Source organism: Dryobates pubescens, chromosome 10 (genome assembly GCF_014839835.1).
Source record: "Dryobates pubescens isolate bDryPub1 chromosome 10, bDryPub1.pri, whole genome shotgun sequence".
Taxonomy (NCBI): Eukaryota; Metazoa; Chordata; class Aves; order Piciformes; family Picidae; genus Dryobates; species Dryobates pubescens.
In genome coordinates this window covers 30,850,860-30,873,048 of record NC_071621.1, presented here as the reverse complement: position 1 = coordinate 30,873,048, position 22,189 = coordinate 30,850,860, and the positions used below count along the sequence as shown (strand labels likewise).

Sequence of the window (22,189 nt, the reverse complement as noted above, 5' to 3'; positions counted from 1 at the left end):
TTTAAGTTTTGGTTGAGATAGCAGAGTGCTGATGTGAACGCAGAGAATTGATGTTGTCAATAACGTGGACATACTGAAAGATTTTAGATGTATCCTGTGGTTACAAAGAATGGAATGGAATGGAATGGAATGGAATGGAATGGAATGGAATGGAATAGAATAGAATAGAATAGAATAGACCAGACCAGACCGGAAGAGACCCTCAAGGTATCATCCAACACCACCTAATCAACTAAACCATGCAACCAAGTACCCTATCAAGTCTCCTCCTAAACACCTCCAGTGATGGTGACTCCACCACCTCCCTGGGCAGCCTATTCCAATGGGCAATCACTCTCTGTGTAGTACTTCCTCCTAACCTCCAGCCTAAACCTCCCCTGGTGCAGCCTGAGACTGTGTCCTCTTGTTCTGGTGCTGGTTGCCTGGGAGAAGAGACCAACCTCTGCCTGTCTACAACCTCCGTCTGTCTACAACCTCCCTTCAGGTAGTTGTAGAGAGCAATAAGGTCACCCCTGAGTCTCCTCTTCTCCAGGCTAAGCAACCCCAGCTCCCTCAGTCTCTCCTCACAGGGCTTGTGTTCCAAGCCCCTCACCAACTTTGTTGCCCTTAAAAAGTTCATTTATCTCTGAATTGTTCCAATCTGTTGCTAACTTACTTTTCTTCAGAAAATGTCTTAAATGTTCATCCACGTGCTTTTGTTTCCTGAAAGGATGCACGCTTCCAGTCTCAGAGCTAACAGTTCCTGGGCACAGTACCATTATGTATCCTGTGGTTACAAAAGTTCATTTATCTCTGAGTTGTTCTAATCTGTTGCTAACTTACTTTTCTTCAGAAAATCTCTTAAATGTTCATCCACGTGCTTTTGTTTCCTGAAAGGATGCATACTTCCAATCTCAGAGCTAACAGTTCCTGGGCATAGTACCATTACAAACAGCTCAGCTGATTTTGGCTTTATGCCTGGACATGTTCATTCATGAAATAGACGTTAAAACAAAATACAGCTCCCAATTGCATTCATCTCTTCACAGAGCTGGTTTCCTCAACATCAACTTTTTCTTTCTTTTTTTTTTTTCAACAAGGATTTTTGTGGATTTGGTTTTGTTGGTATTGGAGAGATAAGGAATAGTGGATTGTTTGGATACTGCCATAGCTCTTGAAGCAGACACAGCATTTAACTGTCAGATTCCAGTTCGCAGTGCTTTATTTCACAGCAGCTGCAGAATATAATGCAAAGTGATTCCTAATAGTAACAGATAGTAGAGGTTAGTAGCTATTAACCCCACATTTGCAGTTACTGGAATTGACCCATGGTGTCCTGCAGTGTCTGTGGAGATGAGAATTAATTTTCATACTGGAAGGTAGCACAGATTGGTCACAAATAACAACTGCAGGGCCAGCTGTACTGCCAGCACCACCCTGCCTGGCTGCTCAATCAATTCTCAGCTTCGCCGAGTGCAGCAGGCAGTAATTACATGACTGCTAATAAACTGGTGCATACATAGTTGCTTAGTCCCTGTAGCCACTGATAAAACATTTTAACCTCACACAGAAATGATTGCATGGACTGCTGAAAAAGTAAGTAGATCAATATTCAAGACCACTTCCAGTCAAACCCATTCACCTTACCTGTCAAGCTATCACTGTGTAATTTGAAACAGGGCTCAATAAATGGGAATTGCAAAATAAATATGGCAAAGGAGAAAAATCATGAGATTGTTTTGATGAGTTCATAGGCCCATGTATCCTTGCATTGTGCTAAGCTGTGTATGACCCTTTCTTTGTCATATTTTGAAGCTTTTGACCTCACCACATTTGGCAATCAATTTTGTATCCAGCACAGATTTCACATAAAGTACTTTGCATATTTATTCAAACCATCTCTATAATACCTAAGCCACTTTTAACTTCAGAGTTCTGAAGTCTCTGTGCATTGGGCTGTGTCTACCAAGTATTCAAATGCACCCATTTTGGCTTTCAAGCAATACTGGTACACCTTGAGTACTGTGTCCAGTTCTGGGCCCCTCAGTTTAGGAAAGATGCTGAGTTGCTGGAACATGTCCAGAGAAGGGCAACAAAGCTGGGGAGGGGTCTGGAGCACCTCCTGTTTGAAAGACTGTAGATACCTAAGCATATGTATGGATAATGTACATGGAACTTACCTGCCTCTCTGTCTCTGTATTTATCCTCATACTATTGCTTAGGCATTTTCAGAACCTGTTAAATGTCAAAGCAATAAGCTGATGAAATAACGAGCTGAGGATCTGAGATGGCTCTTTCCCTGTGGTCTCATTTGCATTTTTCTGCATGAGTTCCTGAAAAGAAGGAATTTTAACTTCACCATTTGTACGTTATTAGCTGAACTTATGTTCTTTGTGTGGGAAGTGTGTATACTGCTGATGTCATCTAGCTAAGCAGAGGCAATCATCTGACAGGAAGAAATTGTGAGAGAATTTGGGCTGCATGTCAGGAAAACTTCCTCATGATGAGCCACATTGTGAAATACTTTGCCAAGGAAAATAGAAGTGTCTAAGGCACAAACTGAGATTGAGCCAAGTGTTGAAAAATGTAGTGTAGACATAGAGTGAGTATTTTGTATTGCTCTGACTATGCGTTCTCCTTAGCCTGAGCCATGGTTAATCAAATTGTTAAGTAATGTTGAGTAACTTATTTCAAAGATTCACAATAGTGGGTTAAGAATACAGTCCTTTTATCAAAAAGGCTTCCACTTTCTCTTTTTTGAGGTAGGGATTACAGGGGAAAAGGGGGAAGAGTTGGAATTTGGACAAATGGTAATGGAGACCTGCTTCTCCAATTGAATTTGGCAGTAAGTTCATTACCCATGGTATTTTCTCAACATCATTTTGTGTGAGGCTCTAAGTAGATTAATTTTAGTATTTAGAAGCCTAAATTTCTATGGAAAGTTCAGTAGCTGGCTATTTTTTGTTTAGAATAGAATAGCATTAACCAGAGTGGAAAAGACCTTTGAGATCATCGAGTCCAACCTATCATCCAACACCATCTAATCAACTAAACCATGGCAACCAAGTGCCCCATCCAGTCTCTCCCTGAACACCACCAGTGATGGTGACTCCACCACCTCCCTGGGCAGCCCATTCCAATGGCTAATCACTCTTTCTGTGAAGAACTAATTCCTAACATCCAGCCTAAACATCCCCTGGCACAGCTTGAGATTGTGTCCTCTTGTTCTGCTAGTAGTAGTTCTTGGCCACCTGGGTGCACTGCTGGCTCATGTTCAGCCTACTATCAACCAGTATCCCCAGGTCCCTTTCTGCCTGGCCACTCTCCAGCCACTCTGACCCCAGCTTGTGGCACTGCATGGGATTGTTGTGGCCAACGTGTAGAACCCGGCACTTAGATGTGTTAAATCTCATGCCCTTGGACTCTGCCCATCTGTCCAGCCTGTCAAGGTCCCTCTGCAGAGCTCTCCTACGCTCTAACAGATCAACACCTGCCCCCAGCTTGGTGTCATCTGCAAATTTACTGATGATGGACTCAATATCCTCATCCAGATCACCAGTAGAGACATTACCTTAAGGGGTAATACATGCTGATTAAAAAACATGGTTTTAATAGTAAATCAGAAACTTATTATTTGGTTAATTAAGTTTTTATTTCTTATTTTATTAATTTGATACTCTCCCTTTGCATTGTAATGGACCCCACAAGGAGGCCTTTTCAGGGTGCATTCTAGAATGATTGTCCATTGGAATGGGCTGCCTGGGGAGGTGGTGGAGTCACCATCATTGGAGGTGTTCAGGAGGAGACTTGATGGGGTGCTTGGTTGCATGGGTTAGTTGATTAGATGGTGTTGGATGATAGGTGATGATCTTGAAGGTCTCTTCCAATCTGGTCTATCCTATCCTATCCTATTCTCTCTACTCTGAAGAAGTTTTGTTGACGTCTGCACAGATTTGGCTGCAAAATTTCAGATCAGGATTTGGGAAAGCAGAGACCAAATAATAAACATTAAGCATCGATTCTGAGTGACTAGTAAGTAGGTCTGGGAAATTTTAAAACAGAGAGACTTTGTAAAGTAAATCAGTTTGCTTATTTTCTAAGATTTCCTTAATCAGATAATTTCCATAACACTGTGTTGCAATTTTTCAAACTATAAGAAGAAACAAAAACCCCACACAAACTCCCCACCAAAACAGATTCCTCTTCACTTCTTAAACTGAAGATTCCTCCTCAGTACAAGGAGGATTGTTTTTATTGTATTTACTTTCTCTTCATGGGAAAAAAACCCCAAACTTTTCTTGTGACGAATGTTCAAGAAGTGAAAGATACTTGTAAAATGTCTACATTTACCCAAGTACTCAGTGGAATAATTTGCCATTAAAAATGCCATGAATCATCCATGTACTCAAGCTCTGGATCTGTATTTTTGTTAATTAGTACTGTGTTCCAATTATGCTGTTTCCTGTGTTTATGTAGCCATTTCCCCCCTTGATAATATGTAATATAAACATTCAAGCTGAGGATTTTTTTTTTGTTTATTTGAAAAGCTGTAAAGGGAGGAAAATACAGAAAAGTTTCCTTCTGTGGGCTATCTGAAATTACATTCTCAAGTTCTCCTTTGCTTTCCTTATGATTTGAACTCAGCCTAGTCAAGAGACAGGCACTATTTGTATTAATGGTAGTGATAGAAAGATGAATACCAAAACTTGTAAGTACACAACTGAATTATTTTTCCTTTATTGTGGTTGGGCTTGTGATTATCTTCTACAGTTCTCACTGAGTTACAGTCCACGGAGTAAGCCATAGAAGGAATAGCATCTCCTTCTGGGCTGTTAGTTGCCCACCATGACCATATCTGTTGATGATTTATGTCTGCCTTCACACAGAATCACCAAGGTTGGAAGAGACCTCAAGATCATCAAGTCCAACCTGTCTTCACAGACCTCATGACTAGACCATGGCACCAAGTGCCACGTCCAATCTCCTCTTGAACACCTCCAGGGATGGTGACTCCACCACCTCCCTGGGCAGCCCATTCCAATGACGAATGACTCGCTCGGTGAAGAACTTTCTCCTCACCTCGAGCCATTCCAATGGGCAATCACTCTCTCTGTATAGAACTTCTTCCTAACATCCAGCCTAAACCTCCCCTGGTGCAGCTTGAGACTGTGTCCTCTTGTTGTGGTGCTGGTTGCCTGGGAGAAGAGACTAACCCTCTCCTGGCTACAACCAGCCTTCAGGTAGTTGTAGAGAGCAATAAGGTCTCCCCTGAGCCTCCTCTTCTCCAGGCTAAACAACCCCAGCTCCCTCAGCCTCTCCTCATAGGACTTGTTGTCAAGGCTTCTAACATTTTCAGAAGGTTGCTAAAGAAAAAAAAGATTGAAAAACAGACAGTGTTTTTTTTGTCTTGGTTTTGTGTTGTTTCTATTTCTTTAACACCAGGTAGTTCCATTTCCTCAGGTGATATAAATGAGGCATATATAGCATAGGTGGAATACACACAGAAAAAGGTTTCTGTAGTTAGAAGCGTCCGACGTGCTGTGTTCAGGCTGTTGTCTCCTGTTAGTCACCTCTGGATACAGAGTAGTTACTTCTGAACAATACAATTTGTTGACAGACAGGAACTGGTAATTTTAGTGAAAACCAGAAAATCAGTAGGAGGACAAGAGCATAGTTTCTGTAGTTATGAAACCTAGCAGCATCAGTCATTATTGTAATTCTTCATAGGCTGGAAAAAGTTAAATTCATTCTTTAACACTTTGTAAAATGATCCTGACTATGTAGAAAATAATTCTGCTGACACAACTAAGCAGCAAGACTAAGAGACAGGAGATACTGACACAGGGAGGGAGCAGAAGAGAGGTACAGAGTTTTTGAACTCATGTTGTAAATGACAGTACTGTCAAAAACCCTACTGAGCTCTTGCCTAGTGAATGAAAAAAGGAATACAGGAAACAGAGAAAGAAACTCTTTGAAGTGTGTCCTTTTGCAATGAAGGAGTAGGTGGCATGCATGGTCTTTGTTATGGGAAATAATTTTTGGGGAAAAATAATAGCTTAACTTATCCTGAGAAAGATTAATAAAAGCACATGGAGTCCCAGATGTGTGCAGCAAACTTGTCCCAGTTTATGATCCTCTAGTGGGCTTTTACAATCAGTTACAAGCCATGAGTCAGTTGGGTTTATCCCTTTTCCTTTTCAAGTTAGTTACTATTGGATTTTGTTAATCTGTTTGAAAGTCTTTTAGGGCTGAAGTGTGACTATTTTTCACATTTAAAATATTGGGGAGTGGGGTGATGGGAACCACAATGTACAGTGCTTTCTGCATTTGAATTTTATTTTGCAATGATCAGGCATATACTGTTCAGGTGTTTGTAAGCAACCAGGTTCTGTGAAGTGTCCAGAACCTCATGAAGTTCAATAATGACAAGTGCAGGGTCCTGCATCTGGGGAGGAATAACAACAGGTTAGGGGCTCCCCTGCTGGAAAGATGAAGAAAGACCTTGCAGTCCTAGTGGGCAGCAAGTTCTCCATGGGACAACAATGTGCCCTTGTGGCCAAGAGAGCCAATGGTATCCTGGGGTGTATCAAGAAAAGTGTCTTGGAAGGTTCTTCTTCCCCTCTTCTCTGCCCTGGTGAGACCACACCACCTACTGTGTCCAGTTTAGGGTTCCCCAGTTCAAGAGAGACAGGGACCTGCTGGAGAGAATCCAACACAGAGCCATGAGAGTGATCAGGGGACTTGAGCACCTCCCTTATGAAGAAAGACTGAGAAACCTGGGACTCTTTAGTCTTGAGAAGACTGAGAGGGGATCTGATCAATGTGCATAAATACCTGAGAAGTGGGTGTCAAGTGGATGGTGCCAATCTCTTTTTGGTGGTGTACAACAGTAAGACAAGGAACAATGGATACAAGCTGAAAATAGAAGATTTCACCTCAACATGAGGAGAAACTTCTTTATGGTGAGGATGATGGAACACTCGAACAGGCTGCCCAGTGAGTCTCCTTCTCTGGACACATTCAAAACCCATCTGCATTCATTCCTGTGCAGACTACCCTAGGTGATCTTGCTTTGGTAGGGAGTTGGACCTGATGATCTCTTGAGGTCCCTTCTAACTTTTACTGTTATACTGTGAACTGCTACTGCTCATTCCATACAGAGGACACTGCAGAGTCCTTCACTGCCTGTTCAGGACAACATAGTCAATAGTGGTTAACATTGTCTTACAGTAAATCAGTCTACTTAAAACCCCAAATCAAGGAACTAAGTGAAGAGGAACCAGTTCATGCCTTTTGGTTTCTGCTTTCTGCACACACTGAAGATGAGAAACTTCACTTTTTAAAAAGGTGTTTGTTAGTATATAGAACAGGGAATTTCTTAACCATGTTCACATGAGAGTTTTCTAGTGGATGATCACATCTTAGAGTCTGATTGTGCATGTATTTTACCTTCCTGTTGACCAAGAACTGTTTTCAGGTTGTCTGTTCCTTCTATGAATTATACATAACAGTATTGGAGTCCCTCCTCTCCATTAATCAGAGACAGATCTAAATCTAAATTTAAATCTAAATGTACCCTCTTTGAGTGTAAAACTATTGCCCCTCATCCCATTACTACACTCCCTGATAAAGAGTCCCTCCATCTTTCCTGCAGGCCCCTTTTAAGTACTCAAAAGCTGCTATAAGCTCTCTCTGGAACCTTCTTCAGTCTGAATAACCTGAACTCTTTCAGACTGTTCATAGAGAAGGTGTTGCAGCCATCTGATCATCTTCATGGCCCTCCTTTGGACATGCTGAAGTAGTTCCAATTCTTTCTTGTGGTGGGGTGTCCAGAGCTGTACACAGCCCCTCAGATTCTTGATGTTCATTCTTTGTGACTGAGCTGAAGGAGTGATCACTGAGTCCCTCTGTAGGCACTTCAGGCATGTTTGCTCTTTTCAAAATGAGTTCACACATGCTAGGTTCAGTGTTATTTCTGCATGTTAGTAATCATGAGTTCTGACTTTTGCCTTTAGCTGGTAATGGTAGCTGCCTTAGTTTTGGGAAGGTTAGTCCAAGCTGTACGAACCATCCAGCTGTTTCTGACTCCTGGAGACAGGTTTGCAGCTTGTCCTGTGTGTGTTAAAACTCAGTTTTGAGTACTGCACTATTACGAAAATTTCCTGAAATGGACCTAGGTGCCCTATGTTTGATGCACAGCTGTGGCTTGAGAACTGGAATTAAACAGGACTTAATAAGGGTGGTATTACAGACAGTTTACAATGCTGTCAAACTTGCTTGAGGTATGTACTTTATGCTTCGTTTTCAAATTGATTCAGTGGTGCTGTCAGTAGTAAAACATAAATATTTTACACTGCCATAAAGGTAGTAGTCCTCAGAATACTATCAGGGAGATTTCTGAGCAATTTTGAACATCTCTTAAATACTTTCCTGCCTGTAACCACTACATTCAGGAACCACTAACACCTTAAATTTGGCTGAGAAGAAAACAGGGAGCAGGTAAAAAAGGTTTGAGTATTAATACTCATTCCGTGATTCTATCACCCTTCACATAGAATCTCCCAGAGCACAGTACAGAGGCTGGATAGGAGTTGAAAAGGCCTGAATAGCCACTGTGGGCTCCATGATTAGTAGAGAAGGCTGACATCCTAAGCCTTCATATCAGTGCGTGGATGCTTCAAGTGTATTCCTCTGTCGCTGCTTAAGAACCCAGGAGCAGCAGCTGACAGAGTGGAACTGGCAGGCTGAGTCTGGCTTGTGCAGACACTGTTAGTAACTCAGTGAGGTGCTTTTCCTTGCATGTACTTCAGCAATGCAAAGTTCAAGCAGCACTTCCACCCTCCAAACTTTTATTGCTAATGAGGGCCCTCTATTCAAATCTGTTTCTTGGCAAGGCATACTGTGAGAGGAATGAAGTCAATTTTGTTAAAAGTTTCTGTGGGAGGGCAGTAACAGCATTGTTAAAACTCATGTCTGGACAATTCCCTTGGTACCCTTCTTTGCATCCTAATTTCCCCATGAAGCCTAATTAACAACATGTCAGTGTTTACATCTTTGTTCAGCACTTGTAATACCGGGGATAATGTTTGACATTTGGAATAGAGACTTGACACATGAGAAGAGCTCTGCAATTATTTTATTCAGGCTACCAAGGGGGAAGGGGAGAAGTAAGTTAAGATGTAGGGAAGAAGTTAAATGTTTAAATTAATAATTTTTCAATTTATTTTTTTACCTTTTCCCCCTACCACTTCAACTTAACCCTTGCTGACTCTTCTTTGGGCCCCTTTTGTACACAGATGTTTCTTCTGGGGGGTTATCTAATGTTTCAAGAAATAGAACTCTTTTGCCAGTTTGTGTGTGGTGACCAGGAGAGGAAACATTATGTGCTCACTCTGCAAGCACTTTCAAATCTAAGTTCTGATTTCCTTCAGTTTAACACAAGTAACTAGAGTGCATTTACTAATGGTCATAAAATTAAACCAGCCATGCCTTTTAATAATTCAGATGGATCTTTTATGTCTCAGTACCAACCTTTGTTTCTCAAGACCATTATGTATTACGAACACAATCTCATTTTTATTTCCTAGAATTCTTATCAATGGCTGTTTTTCATTTCCTCACTTCACTTCCTTGTCTGTCTTGTAAGATGTATTGCACTGACTTTCTTCAAGGCTATTTTAATCTTTATTTGTACTCTGTGTAGATGGTAATAGCTAAATGCATACATTTGCTTGTATGATATTTTAATTAAGAGATTGTTTTGAATGTAAATTTTTTGTACAATGTAATCTCACAAGTGTGTAGTAAAAACTTAGACTTGATGAAGGCTAGTGTTGTGCTTTTCTGTTGTGGACTTCATTTATAAAATGCTGTTGAGTATGATAGTAGGAGGAAAAGATAGAGTTCAACCTTCCTTGGATCAAATATTTGAGGTATTGAACCGATGTCTTTGTTCACCTACCTAAAAGTTAAATCTAGCAGCCTTGGGCTTTGCAGTAAAATAAAGAATTGCAATAAGAGAATATCTGAGTCCATACATATATACATTTAGTGATACACATGTGTGGATATATGGAATGTAAATTTTTTCCAGTAATCCATTTTCTTAAGGCTTTGTTTTGTGCATCTTGGAGATGAAAAATAAAATTATCAGTGTTTGTAGCAATTTCACTTCAGGAGTTCACAACACTTGAAAGGCATGTCAAATGCCTCTGAGAAAAATCTGCTTTCTCTGCACAGATGACATTGTATTATATGGTGTAAATACTTTTTAAGACTGTCCATAAAATGTATTAGACATCTCATTGCCTCATTGCCTCTACATGATGTTATCAGAAGCAGTTTTTTTCCACTGGGTATGTGGCAGGTTTGTAGCCTCTGACTTTACTGCTAGTTGGAGTGATTGATGATATGTATCTGCTTCACTTTTCTCAGCTCAGCAGGACAGTTTGAGCATCAGCTATTAAAATGTCTTTAATAATAAATGTGGTTTGTCATACTAGACTGTTTAGTAGAAGGTGATTATAATAAATGTAATTTTTGTTCCACATACAAATGGCAGGACTCGAGTATCTTCTTCTTGGTGCTGTTTGAAAGTTGCTTGAAATGGTAGTGATCTGACAATGCCCAAGAATCTTGTGTTTATGAGCAAAACAGATTAGCATACAAACATTAAAACTTAACTACTGTAAAATAACAACAATTCTGGGAGTTTAAATATAATGAAATTTTCTCTTTAAATATTTATAAGGCAACAAAGATGTTTCAAGCTTACTGCAAATTCTCAAATGTGGAATTTAAAACAGATGGAATGAATATTTAGCTTTTCCCTCCAGAGACATCACAGGCAATGAATGCATTGAGTTAACAAAATAGTTAAAGGGAAATAGCATTAAAAAGAAGTATGAAATGACTGTCTAGATACTATAATTTATCTAGATATGCTAAATACTATTTTCCCAGCTTTTAATATGGAAACATCGTGACTAACTTTCCTCTCTTTTGCCAGTGATTATAAGTTCAGCCAGAAATAGTCAGTCTCATTATGCCAAACAAATACTGTTGAGATGCCTATGAAAACTGCTGCTGTAACTTCATGGTACAAGTATTCTCATTTCAGTGCCTTTTTTTATCTTCCTACGCGTCTGGTCATCCTCTGAGCAGTGTATAAAATCAATGTCCAGCCTTGCAGTCATCAAATACAGTCTGTTATAGTTCACAGAATCACAGAATAGTAGGGGGTGAAAGGGGCCTCTGGAGATTATCTAGCCCTACTCCCATGCTAAAGCAGGTTGGCCTGGAGCATGTTTGGGCAGGATTGCATCCAGGTGAATTTTTAATATGTCCAGAGAAGGAGACTCCATATCCTCTCTGGGCAGTATTTGAAGAGATGAACAACTCATTAAAGAAAAAATAATCATAAGATGTTTGAAGTCACTAACCTTTAGTGAGTAATGTTCATTAAATTTATGCTGTTTCTGCTGGATCTAGCTGGTTTCTGCTGAATGAGAAGTGACTTTTTTGCTTAGTCCCAGATTTCCTTGGGTTACCTCATAAAACTATAAATGGGTAAACTGGGCTTCAGGCCCAGTTGTGCAGACATTCAATTGCTTTCTCCCCCCCCCCCCCCCCCCCCCCCCCTTTTTTTTTCTTGAAACATCAAAATAATGTTGTACATAGGCTTTATACATCTATTCAGAATTATCTTTGTGCAAGTAGAATAGCAAACTTGAGTTTCATTACAGAGAACCTGGTGATTCTGTGCTGTCATGCTTCAGGTCTGGAAGGTATCTGAACAGATCACAGGAATCATGCTTATTTCTCCCTATTGATTGGGAAGGGAAGCTTATGTAGCTGTATGGAGTGCAGAGACTGTGGATATGTAAGGTTGAGTGACTGAGTTAACTGGCTTTGTACTGATACCATTACTGAGATGGTAATGTCCTCTGTCAGCTCTTGCTGTTGGCAGTGCATGGACTGGTTCACTAGAGAACGTTTGAAGTGCCCAGATTTTGTGGAGATGTTATTTGAATCAAACATACTTTTTTTTCTTTATCTATTCTTTTAATGCCAGACCTTAGAGTTGCTATTTCTCTGTTGTTACTTGACCTCTGAAAAAGTTGACAAGTCTTAGTACAGTGGTCTCAAAGGTCCAGGGTTTCAGGATCATTCACAAAGCTTGTCTTCTGAGAGTCAAAAAAGAGCTTCTGCTCCACAGTCATAACACTCACAGAGGATATTGGTTCCTCCTTTCCTTCCAACAGACTCAAGTTACTGTTTTTATGAAAGGTTGTACTGCATCTTGGGATCTTTCAGTGGTGAAGCACCAAAAATGTTGTAGTTTGCCTTAGAGATGAAGCTACTACAAAAAGATGCTAAACACAGTATAAACCCAAGCAAACCTTGCAGAGTACTGTGTCCCAAAAGCTGGGGAGAATATCAAATACCAAGAGGACCTCTTGAGCTCTCTCTTCCATTTGGTAGTTTCCTCTGTTCCTCCCAATTATAAGGCAAGGAGGAAAATGCTACAGTTTGCAGTCAATGCATCTTGTGAGCTCACTGGCACAAATGAGTGAATACACATAAGTTTCCCCTTGTTATTTTTAATATATCCACTAGCCTATTAAGCACAGTATGCAATTAAAAATAATTAAAGCATTTTAATTACATCAGGGTATTAATCATTGGTAAAATATGCATATAAATTACATTTCATTCATTTTGCAGCAAAGTCTCAAAGCTGAGGCAAATGCTGTTTCCACATGTTCCTAAACAAGGTGAAGACAATTAATGCTATCTCAGATGAGTGCACAACTCCATGAGTACCTAGCAAATGCAGCCCAACCACTCTCAAGTATCTTGCCTTTTTTTTTTTTAGTTTTTTTTTGTGTGGTTGGGTTTTTTAGGTATTTGGGGTTGGGGTGGGGGTGTCAGGTTTTATTTCCCAAACACAAGTGTGTTAATTCTGTGTTGCAGTGAAAAGGAGATGTAGCAGATTTGGAGCAAAAAACGGCTTTCCCAGCAGTTTACTATGTAAACCAAAAGCTTTATATAGTTAAAGCAATTCAAATAAGCTTGATTTGAAATTCTGTCTTTGAAAAAGTATCTTACTTGGTATTGTTGCTGTCTTCTGGCAACTGGGAATGCTGTTACCTTAATTCTCTCTGTGACCTCTCTAGTCCGTAGCCCTACAAAGTAAAACAAAAAGCTCAAAAGGTATTAACTGTTCTTGTTAATGCAATTCAGCATTTTAGATTGTCAGGTGAAGCTCAAAGTTTGTGAAGTGCTTCAGGGCTTACATTTTCTGTCTGTGCTGTTAGTATTTAATAATGAATACACAGCTGCATCAGTTACAGTTACATTTCAGCTTATATCCTAGGTAAAAGACAATGAAGAAGAGCTTTGCATGTGCAGTCTACATATCATACACTGTTCCAAATCTAGGGTAGAAAACTAATTAGAAAACTCATTTGAAAAAGTCATAATTGACTTAAATTTAAGAATATCTAGAAATGGAAATATTTGGATATGTTGGCAATAATCTTATTGTTCCCTCTCTGACATACTCTAATAAGTATGTTTCTCATAAGGTTATGATAGATGGTATTGATTTTTTGTCTTTCTACTGATAATTGAAACTATTAATAAAAAAGTAGAGTTAAAAATCTTGCTAGTCAAACATATCTCCCAGTACAGATGTGGGGTTTCCCTGCAATGTGTGAAAAACACAGATTAATCTTATTAGCGGTACATTAATTCAATTCATTAATTCTGGAAGAATGGTGGTTTGAATAGATAGAAGATCATGCAATCACAGAATTATTTCAGTTGGAAAAGGCCACTAAGATCATTGAGTCCAACCATTGGCCTAATACCACCATGGCCATTAAACCATGTCCCAAAGTGCCATGTCTACATGTTTTTTGAACACTTCCAGTGACAATGACTCCACCACCTCCCTGGGCAGGCTGTTCCAATGCCTGACCACTCTTTCAGTAATTTTTCCCCCCCCCTAATATCCATTGCAAACCTCCCCAGCACAACTTGAGACATCTTCCTCTCATTCTATCACTTGATACTAAGGAGAACTGACCAACACCAACCTCTCTACAACCCCTTTTCAGGTAGTTGTAGAGAGCAATGGTGCCTCCCCTGGGCCGCCTTTTCTCCATACTAAACAAACCCAGTTCCCTCATCCACTCCTCATAAGACTTGTTCTCTAGAACCTTCACCAGCGTCATTGCCCTTTTCTGGAAGCACTCTAGCAGCTCAATGCCCTTCTTAGAGTGCAGGGCCCAAATCCTGAATCAGAAAGGACAATTTAAGGTACTTCACCACATTGACTTGAAGACTTTCAGAGCATATCTAAATGATGCAGTTATGCAAGTGATAAATGACCACATAAGTTGTCAAGGTTGGCTTAGGAAAAAAATTTTTCATTTTTAAAATGCTTCTTTTTAAAGTATGGTTTACAAATTCATTGTGATTTTGTTGGTACTTAAATAATGGTATTGATATCAATAATGCTAAGTAAAGAAAGTTCTACATGCCAAAGTTGAAAAGTTCTTTAGAAAAATCTGTTTCTTTTATACTAGATCTAATATAACCTTCCATTATCTTGAAGGTCTCTTCCAACCAGGTCAGGTCAGGTCAGGTCAGGTCAGGTCTGGTCTGGTCTGGTCTATTCTATTCTATTCTATTCTATTCTATTCTATTCTATTCTAATGTTTTCCTATTATTTCTGCCTAGCACTTGTCCAGCATCTTAATTAAAAAGGAGTGATGAAGTGACACTAAGTTACAACTGTGTGATTCCTTTCTTTATTGTTATTGTTATTATTTTAATGTTGGTTTTGTGGAGGGAGAGCAGTGCTTGTGCCAGACAACAAAACCAATCATGTTATTTGATTGATTGCCATATTTAGCCATGCTAGGAGCTCAGCTGTGTGGCATTTAGTACCTATTGGATTAAGAAAGTGTAACTTCTCAGAATAGAATAGAATAGAATAGAATAGAATAGAATAGAATAGAATAGAATAGAATAGAATAGAATAGAATAGAATAAAACAGGTTGGAAGAGACCTTTGAAATCATCGAGTCCAACCTATCATCCAGCACTGTCTAATCAACTAAACCGTGGTACCAAGCACCCCATCAAGGTATGACTAATCTGACTTTTAAGGATAAGATCTGTGTTTTAAATACAACATGGATTTCTGAAGTTGCTATTTACAGGAATTTTTACTGTATTCTTGATATCGTTGTCTGTTCCAAGTGTCTGTGATTTCAACCTAGCACAAAACTGAGTAGGAGGGGGATTGTCCTCTTGGCAGGAAGAAAGTTACTCTATTAGGACCACACAGTGAAAACTTCAAATTATTTAAAGCAATCAGATTTCTATAGAAATGGTAGTGGGAAGATTAAACTCCAACTTGAGGGTGGGAACTGTATATCAATTTGTAACTCTTAACAAGGAAACTAAAGTAATTGTACTGACAGAAATAGGCAATGAAGGAAAAGGAATAAATGCATATGTAGGATAAAAACTCTTCTTCCTCTATTCTTTTCAGTTTCCAAAAATTAAGGGCAGTCTGGTGGAAACTGACAGTTTTTTCACAAGGGAGAATTCTTCATCTGGCTGTTGAAATGTGTTTTCTGGCATTCTCTCTTGTACTTCATTGGTGTGATCTCCTTCCTCAAAACCAACTACTCACCCAGCTCTTAGTTTTGCTGGGAGGTAAATTGCCACATCAGAGCTTCATCAGTAGAGGCTTTCAGCCCAAAGATTAGATTGCAGCATGTTCTGTTGGTGTGGCTCAGCAGATCTATTCAGGGGCACAGACTCTGTCTAGATGAAGTGCATGTCATCTTCTGGTTAGCCTTGCAATACTCACTGTTCATTCCTGGTTGCATTTATAACTGTAGAATATTGTGCATCAGGCCAGCAAAGCCACTTCCAGATGACTTCTCTCAGTGACATATGCTTCCTATGAATATGTTCTTCCACAGTGTTTAAAGCAGGACTCTTTTTTACTAAGATATTTAATTTGCTTGCAGCAGCACTGAGTGAGTTGCCTTTGAGTTGCTCTAAGGCTGTATATGAGGTGAGGTCTCCAGGTGGATGTAGAGACTGCCTAAAAGTGATAGTCTTAAGTGAAGGGAAGATCCATATCTTCAGCTCCACTACCAGTGGGACTATACTACCAGTGGGAGTAGCAGTAATGGCTGGTATTAGTACTAACAACTTCAATAATATGAAGTCTTTTTGAATTGAACTGTGAGGTGTTTAATCTATTCAATATATAGCTATAGCTATGAATCTAAAAGGCAGAGAAAAAAATTATTTTGTCCTTGAAAAAGAAAGAAGTTATGCACCCACGCTTCCGTAACGGTGACTCCAGCAAACCTTTGTGATTTCTTTGTGTGCCAAAAGCCATGTCCAAACACTGTAAACTATCAGAAATTCCAGCTGCTCCATCCAGATGTATGCACTGCAATTCTGCCCTATCACAGGCAAGTCATTTGACAGTTTTGCACCCCTGTTAATTTTTGTCTGCCTTAGTAGGATAGAGATTATCTTTTATTAAGTACATGAAACTTGCCTTGTATAAAGTGTTAAGTCTCAGATTGCTAGATGCTGCCCCTTTTCCAGTCAGCAGGGACTTCACCAGGTTGCCATGACTTTTCAGATATGATGGACAATGGTTTGGCAGCTTCATCTGCCAGTTCCCTCAGGAGCCATGGATGGATCTCATTGGGCCCCATGGACTTGTGCACCTTTAGGTTCTTCAGATGGTCTTGAACCTGCTCTTCACTTTCCGTGGGTGGGTCTTCCTTTTCCCACTCCCCACCTTTGTTTTCTGGAGCTTGGTCAATGGAGCTAGAGCCCTTGCCAGTGAACACTGAGGCAAAGTAGCCTTCTCAATATACTTTGTAGCCAGGTCTCCATTTTCCTTTTGGAGAGGCCCCACATCTTCCCTAGCCGCCTTTTTTTGTCACTGATATACCTGAAGAAATTCTTACTCCTTTTGTGTTCCTAGACAAGTTTACTTCTGTCTGTGCTTTTGCTTTCCTAACTGATCCCTGGCTGCTCAGACAACTTCTTTGCAGTCCTCCCACATGGCTCATTCTTGCTTCCATTGCTTATGGACTCTCCAGTTTTTGCCCAAGTAAGTCCTGGAGTACCTTGTTTATCCATGCTGGCCTCCTGGCACTCTTGCCTGCCTTTTTCCTTTTTGGTATGCACTGCTCCTGGTCTTGGATGTTGACTGGAGTGAAAGCTCAGTGAATGGAATGAAAACTCCTCTTCATCCTCTGTGCTGGGTTTTATTTTTAAGTGTAGCACATTGTGAGCACTGCATCATGGAGCTTGCCAAGTGTTGCCTTTGCTCTCTTGGACTTTGTATATCAGGATGTCAGAAAGGCTTAGCATTTCCTGAAACTTTGCCCTACTGGGAGATGTGGTGATTCTGTGGTCTTTCAAATTTTAATGTTGGGCTTGAAAGGAAAGAATCTGTTTGTGCTTCAGTGGATTTATTCTATATGTTTATTATCACAACCTTATGGGAAGTTTTTGTGCTCAGCTGACAATGTAGTTTATCAATTATTGTTACAGAAGAGTCACAAGGGTTGTATTCATTCACATTTGGCTTAGGTACACGTTTGCTTTGCCCAGACCTCCAGACCTGCCAAAGCCCCAATGTGGAAAGTGATGTGTATGGTAAAGACCAGACTGGTGAGGAGGGAAACAATAAAAGCCATTAATGCAGGAAAGCTAAAATTTTGCCTGTAGTTAGTATAATAGAATATTGCCATGTGTTTATTGTACTGTATTTGTGATGTGTTGGCAGTTTTTAGTTTCTTCTGATCTTTCTGCAGTAAAGTCAATTTATTTGGCTATTCTGCCTGTCCCTACAAGGCATATGGTGAAATCATGCTACCTTCTTTTTTTGGTGAGTGGCATTATGGCATGGCTGGCATTTGTATTCTGCTGCATGTGCATTTCCAACCCAAATGACTAGGGACCACTTTGAGTGGACACTGCTGGGAATGGTCTTCAAAGAGGAGTTCCCAGGGCTGGATTTACGCTAAATAAACAGAGGCCGTGGGGGGGAAACTGTGATTCATTTGGACCCCTGGTGTAGGTTAAAGTGATAAAAATAGCTGCAGGGCATCTTAAATTAATTTTAAAATTAGAGAAGTGAAGAAATCCAATCCAGAATGTTTTGCAAATTGTCCACTTTTCAGAGTCCTCCTCAGTTGTACTCTCTGTTCAGTAATAACTAGGTATATGAGCCAGAGATAGCCGAAAAGATTCAGCTGTTACAGATTCAGGTTCTGTAAACACAGGCTTTCTTAGGCAGTGCTCTCAATACTAGTATGTTTATCTCTTCTGTTCTACCAAGACATGTTTCTGCAAGTTTTGAGGTTTTATTCTGATTTGGGGCAAGATGCAGTAAATAGAAGCAAAATACCAGAAAACCCTTCTATATATATATATATTACAGATAAACTTCACCACATTGTTCATTACAATTGCTTTAGTTATTCATGGAAATGTTCCATAATATACTAGTGAACATGTGTGCTGTGTGTTTTATGTAAAGAAGATGTAATTATTTGACTCTTGCCCATATGCACTTAAGCAGAATGTTATGGACATGAATTTTTCAGTCTTGTATGTTGGCAAAGTTACGACGGCTCCACGTTCTCCAAATAATCCATGTTAAGAAGATATGCTCTGTGTTTAACTTTGCAGATCCAGAATGCTAATGATGTGCTAATAGCACCACTGGAGAAGTTTCGGAAAGAGCAAATAGGAGCAGCAAAAGTAAGTGGCTGTGGAAACAGTGCTCTTTCATTTCATGTTTATTGGAGTTTATCAGTGCGTTTGGAAGGCCGGGCTGAAAACATGCGTTTTGTATTCAAACGTGCTTGATGCCATCTTCAGTAATGTGTCTGTAAGTAACACAGAATTCTTTGCTTTCAGAGAAGGACATGGAGATGGAGTTTAAGGACTGATTATATGCATAGGGTGTAGCTCTTGCTACTGTTGCACATTCTTACCATCTGGAGTTGCCTTCATCTTCTAATGCCTGCATTTACATTATGTTGCATGTTGGGTTAAGCCAGAACCTCACTGAGAGTTCAAACATCTGCTCTGGATGGTAGTGGCCCTCGAGTGTCTGTTTTATAAAGACAAAGAAAAAATATCCGTGTTGCATAATCTCTTTGCATTTCTGCTTTCCCTCTCCGCTTTACATGGCGAATGTAGTGCAGCAATTCATAGTGCAGTGATTCATATTCATTTTGCCAAAGTTATCCTGTTCATATTGTCCAGGGATTTTCCCATGGTGGAAGTGCTCCAGTTGTTGATTGAAGCTAGTTCTTTAGTGATAAGTGTTACATCTGTGTCAGAGAAACAGTGCAGGTTGTCTGTACGAGGGTTCGGTAGTCAGCCCAGCAAATCAGATATGCTGGGGAATAAGATGTTTGCATAAAGTTTTAGTCAAGAAGAGCAATTTTCTGTCTGATCCTGGAGTCTCAAGTGGTTTATCAGTAATTGCTTTGATCACAATCTCAGAGAGATGCGTAAAGGCTGTGATAGTCAATTAGAGCTATGGTTAGTAACAGTTCCTTCCATCTACACAAATATACTAGTTCTGCGGTATTTTGCATCTTGTACAAGCACTCATAAAATTTTCTGGGAGTTTTTCCATTTGCAAGGTTAACTGGGTCCAAAAAACAGTCCCTTTGATGTTGTAGCTGAGGTTGTGCTGCACTCAATCTCAGAAAAAGAGCAGAGCTATTGGAAAGAGCGACCAAAGGTTCATACTTTTTGTACTGCTCTTGTGGATGTGAAGCAAACAGATGAAACTGCTTCCGCACAGGAACTGAGCAAATGCTTGATGAGAATTTTTACTGTGAACTTGAGGTCAGATTGCTCTGAAATGGATGTTCTTTACCCTCTTACTTGATATGTTTTTGTGTACAACTGTATTCTTCTGTTGTCCCACCCCTATGCTGCAGTGAGACGCAGGGCTGAGAGTTTATTTACCGTGCTTGCTGCATAAATCAGAATTCAGTCTAAGCACAAAGCTATTTTTAGTTTTCAGTCAGTTTTAGTTGCATTGTTCAGTCCTGTAGCTTACAGGATAACATTTTTCTCAGCAGAGAGCCCTGTTTGAAATCCTAACCTGCCATACTATTAACTGTCCTGGTAGGTCAAGAGGACAGTCCGCAGGTGGTTCACAGGACTCTCTGCAGAGTTGTAGAAGACGCTTTATGTCTCCTTTGAATATATGACTCAGTATTTAAGATCTAATTGAAGATGAATCCTTTGGGTTTTGAATCAGCAAGTACTTAATGTTAAAGGCAGAGTACTACAGGACAGACCTCTCTGTTCAGTGTATTAAATGGTTTCTTTTCTGTATTTCTTCCAGACAAAATACAGGCATTTACCCATTGTATGTAATTTGTTGAAGCAGTAATCGTTTTGACTTGCCTGTGGTGTGAGGAGAGAGAACCTATCTCTTATTCCAGTGTCTAATGCACTTTATTATGCAGCATTCTGTGTGCTTCAGACAGTCTAGGATACTGGCTTAACACATTGATACCATATAGAGGGCTCTCCCAGCTCATTGTTTTATCAAATGTCAGATATCTTCTTTCCTTGCCCTGTTCATGAAGTTCAACTGTCAAGCTAAAAACAAGATTCAGATGACCTGCATAACCCAGAACTCAATACAAACATTTGCCTCTGAATTTATTTTTATAATCATCAGAAATGATTACAGTTGGCCTTTAACTAAATGGCATCAGGCTTTGTAGTAATTTCAAAATAGCAATATGTGATCTAGGAATAATGAGACCAGCATGAAGTCAAGTTGGAATTTAGGCTTTCTGAAACTCCTTGTTAATGAAGTAGAGAGCATGGTGTGAGTGCTTACTTCTGTTCATTGGGCTCAACCCTTGATCGTTTATGAACTCTTGTATGGCATGAGTGAAGCTTGCTAGCTATTTATCTGCAGTTAATGGAGGTTTGCACAGAGATTAGGCATTTTGAACTCTGGGGTGATCTGAACTGATTCCCAAACAAAAAGTGTAGATGCTTTCTTATTGCTTGGATTTCCACAGCAAGATTCAGAGGACACTGAGAATGTCACTTTTTATTTAAGGTCTTTTCTAAGCACATTAGCTGAATGCATCGTGTGTCACTTGGGGATTTTTGCTCTGAAATGATCATATTTAAGCTGGTTGGTTTTTGGAGGTTGTTTTCTTCCCCCCCTTAGTAGTAACTTAAAACATTGTGTAGGATTGTGGTTTTATTAAAACCAAACTTTCTCCTGTTTGTCTGTCATCCCTCTCCTCCCCCAGACCCTGCCGACTACTCTGTGTGTGTGTTCCTCTGTGAAGAGAGACTGAGATCGTGCAGGATCTGCAGGGTAGCTGAAAGTTACATGTTTCTAGAGCTGTGAAGTCTCAATTAAATTTGCAGCTTAACTTCTTATGGACTGACATTTAAAGAGATTAGGTATAGTTGCATGAGATTAATTGTATATGCCTTTTGCATTGGAAATTTTGGCAGTAGCCTGGCATGCAAGCAGCTGGTCTTTGTGATCAGCCTTATGTTGTGAGAGCATGTTTTATAAGCAGCGGTGAGTGTTGGATTTCCTTGCCTAATTGGATGATTGGACTTTAAAATTATAAATTTTAGTACCTAGTTAATTCAAAGAAAATTTGAAGGAGGAAAAAAAAAATGTCTTAGATAGTCATATTAGCAGCATTATTATACAAGGGAGAGCTCTTAAAAGTGCTTACTGGGCTTTTTCTTCCCTGTTTTATTTTTTTCTTTTCCCTAAAACAGCAGATAAAAATCATCTGGAGATAAAAACAAGCACTCCCTCCTGCTGTCCTGCCACACACACAGCAAAAAGAAAGGAAGAAAAACAAAAAGGGGGGAAATGTTATAAATTAATGACAATTTTTACTATGACAATCATAGTTTTAATAATAAGTAACTTTGCAAGATTTTTAATATCCTGGTGAACTAAGATTATCCCATTGTTGTGTTTAATATAGACAGAGCATTTTATTCTTTCTTTCAAACTATATCAAGTTTAGGGAAAAACTATGGCCACAGAAATCAAGGAGAATATGGAGGATAGTATATATCCTGTTGTTACAAAGCTGTGTTTCAAATACAAGGGCAC

The 22,189-nt window shown here is 39.6% G+C and overlaps 1 protein-coding gene across 1 annotated transcript in view; it reads left to right on the top strand.

Moving 5' to 3' along the window:
* Nucleotides 1-22,189, top strand: part of ARHGAP42 (Rho GTPase activating protein 42) — a 168,110-nt gene that overhangs the window by 72,506 nt on the left and 73,415 nt on the right. The window contains exon 4 of the mRNA XM_054164714.1: nucleotides 18,736-18,807. Within this exon, the coding sequence (XP_054020689.1) occupies nucleotides 18,736-18,807 (72 nt within the window). The remainder of the gene's footprint in view (nucleotides 1-18,735; nucleotides 18,808-22,189) is intronic.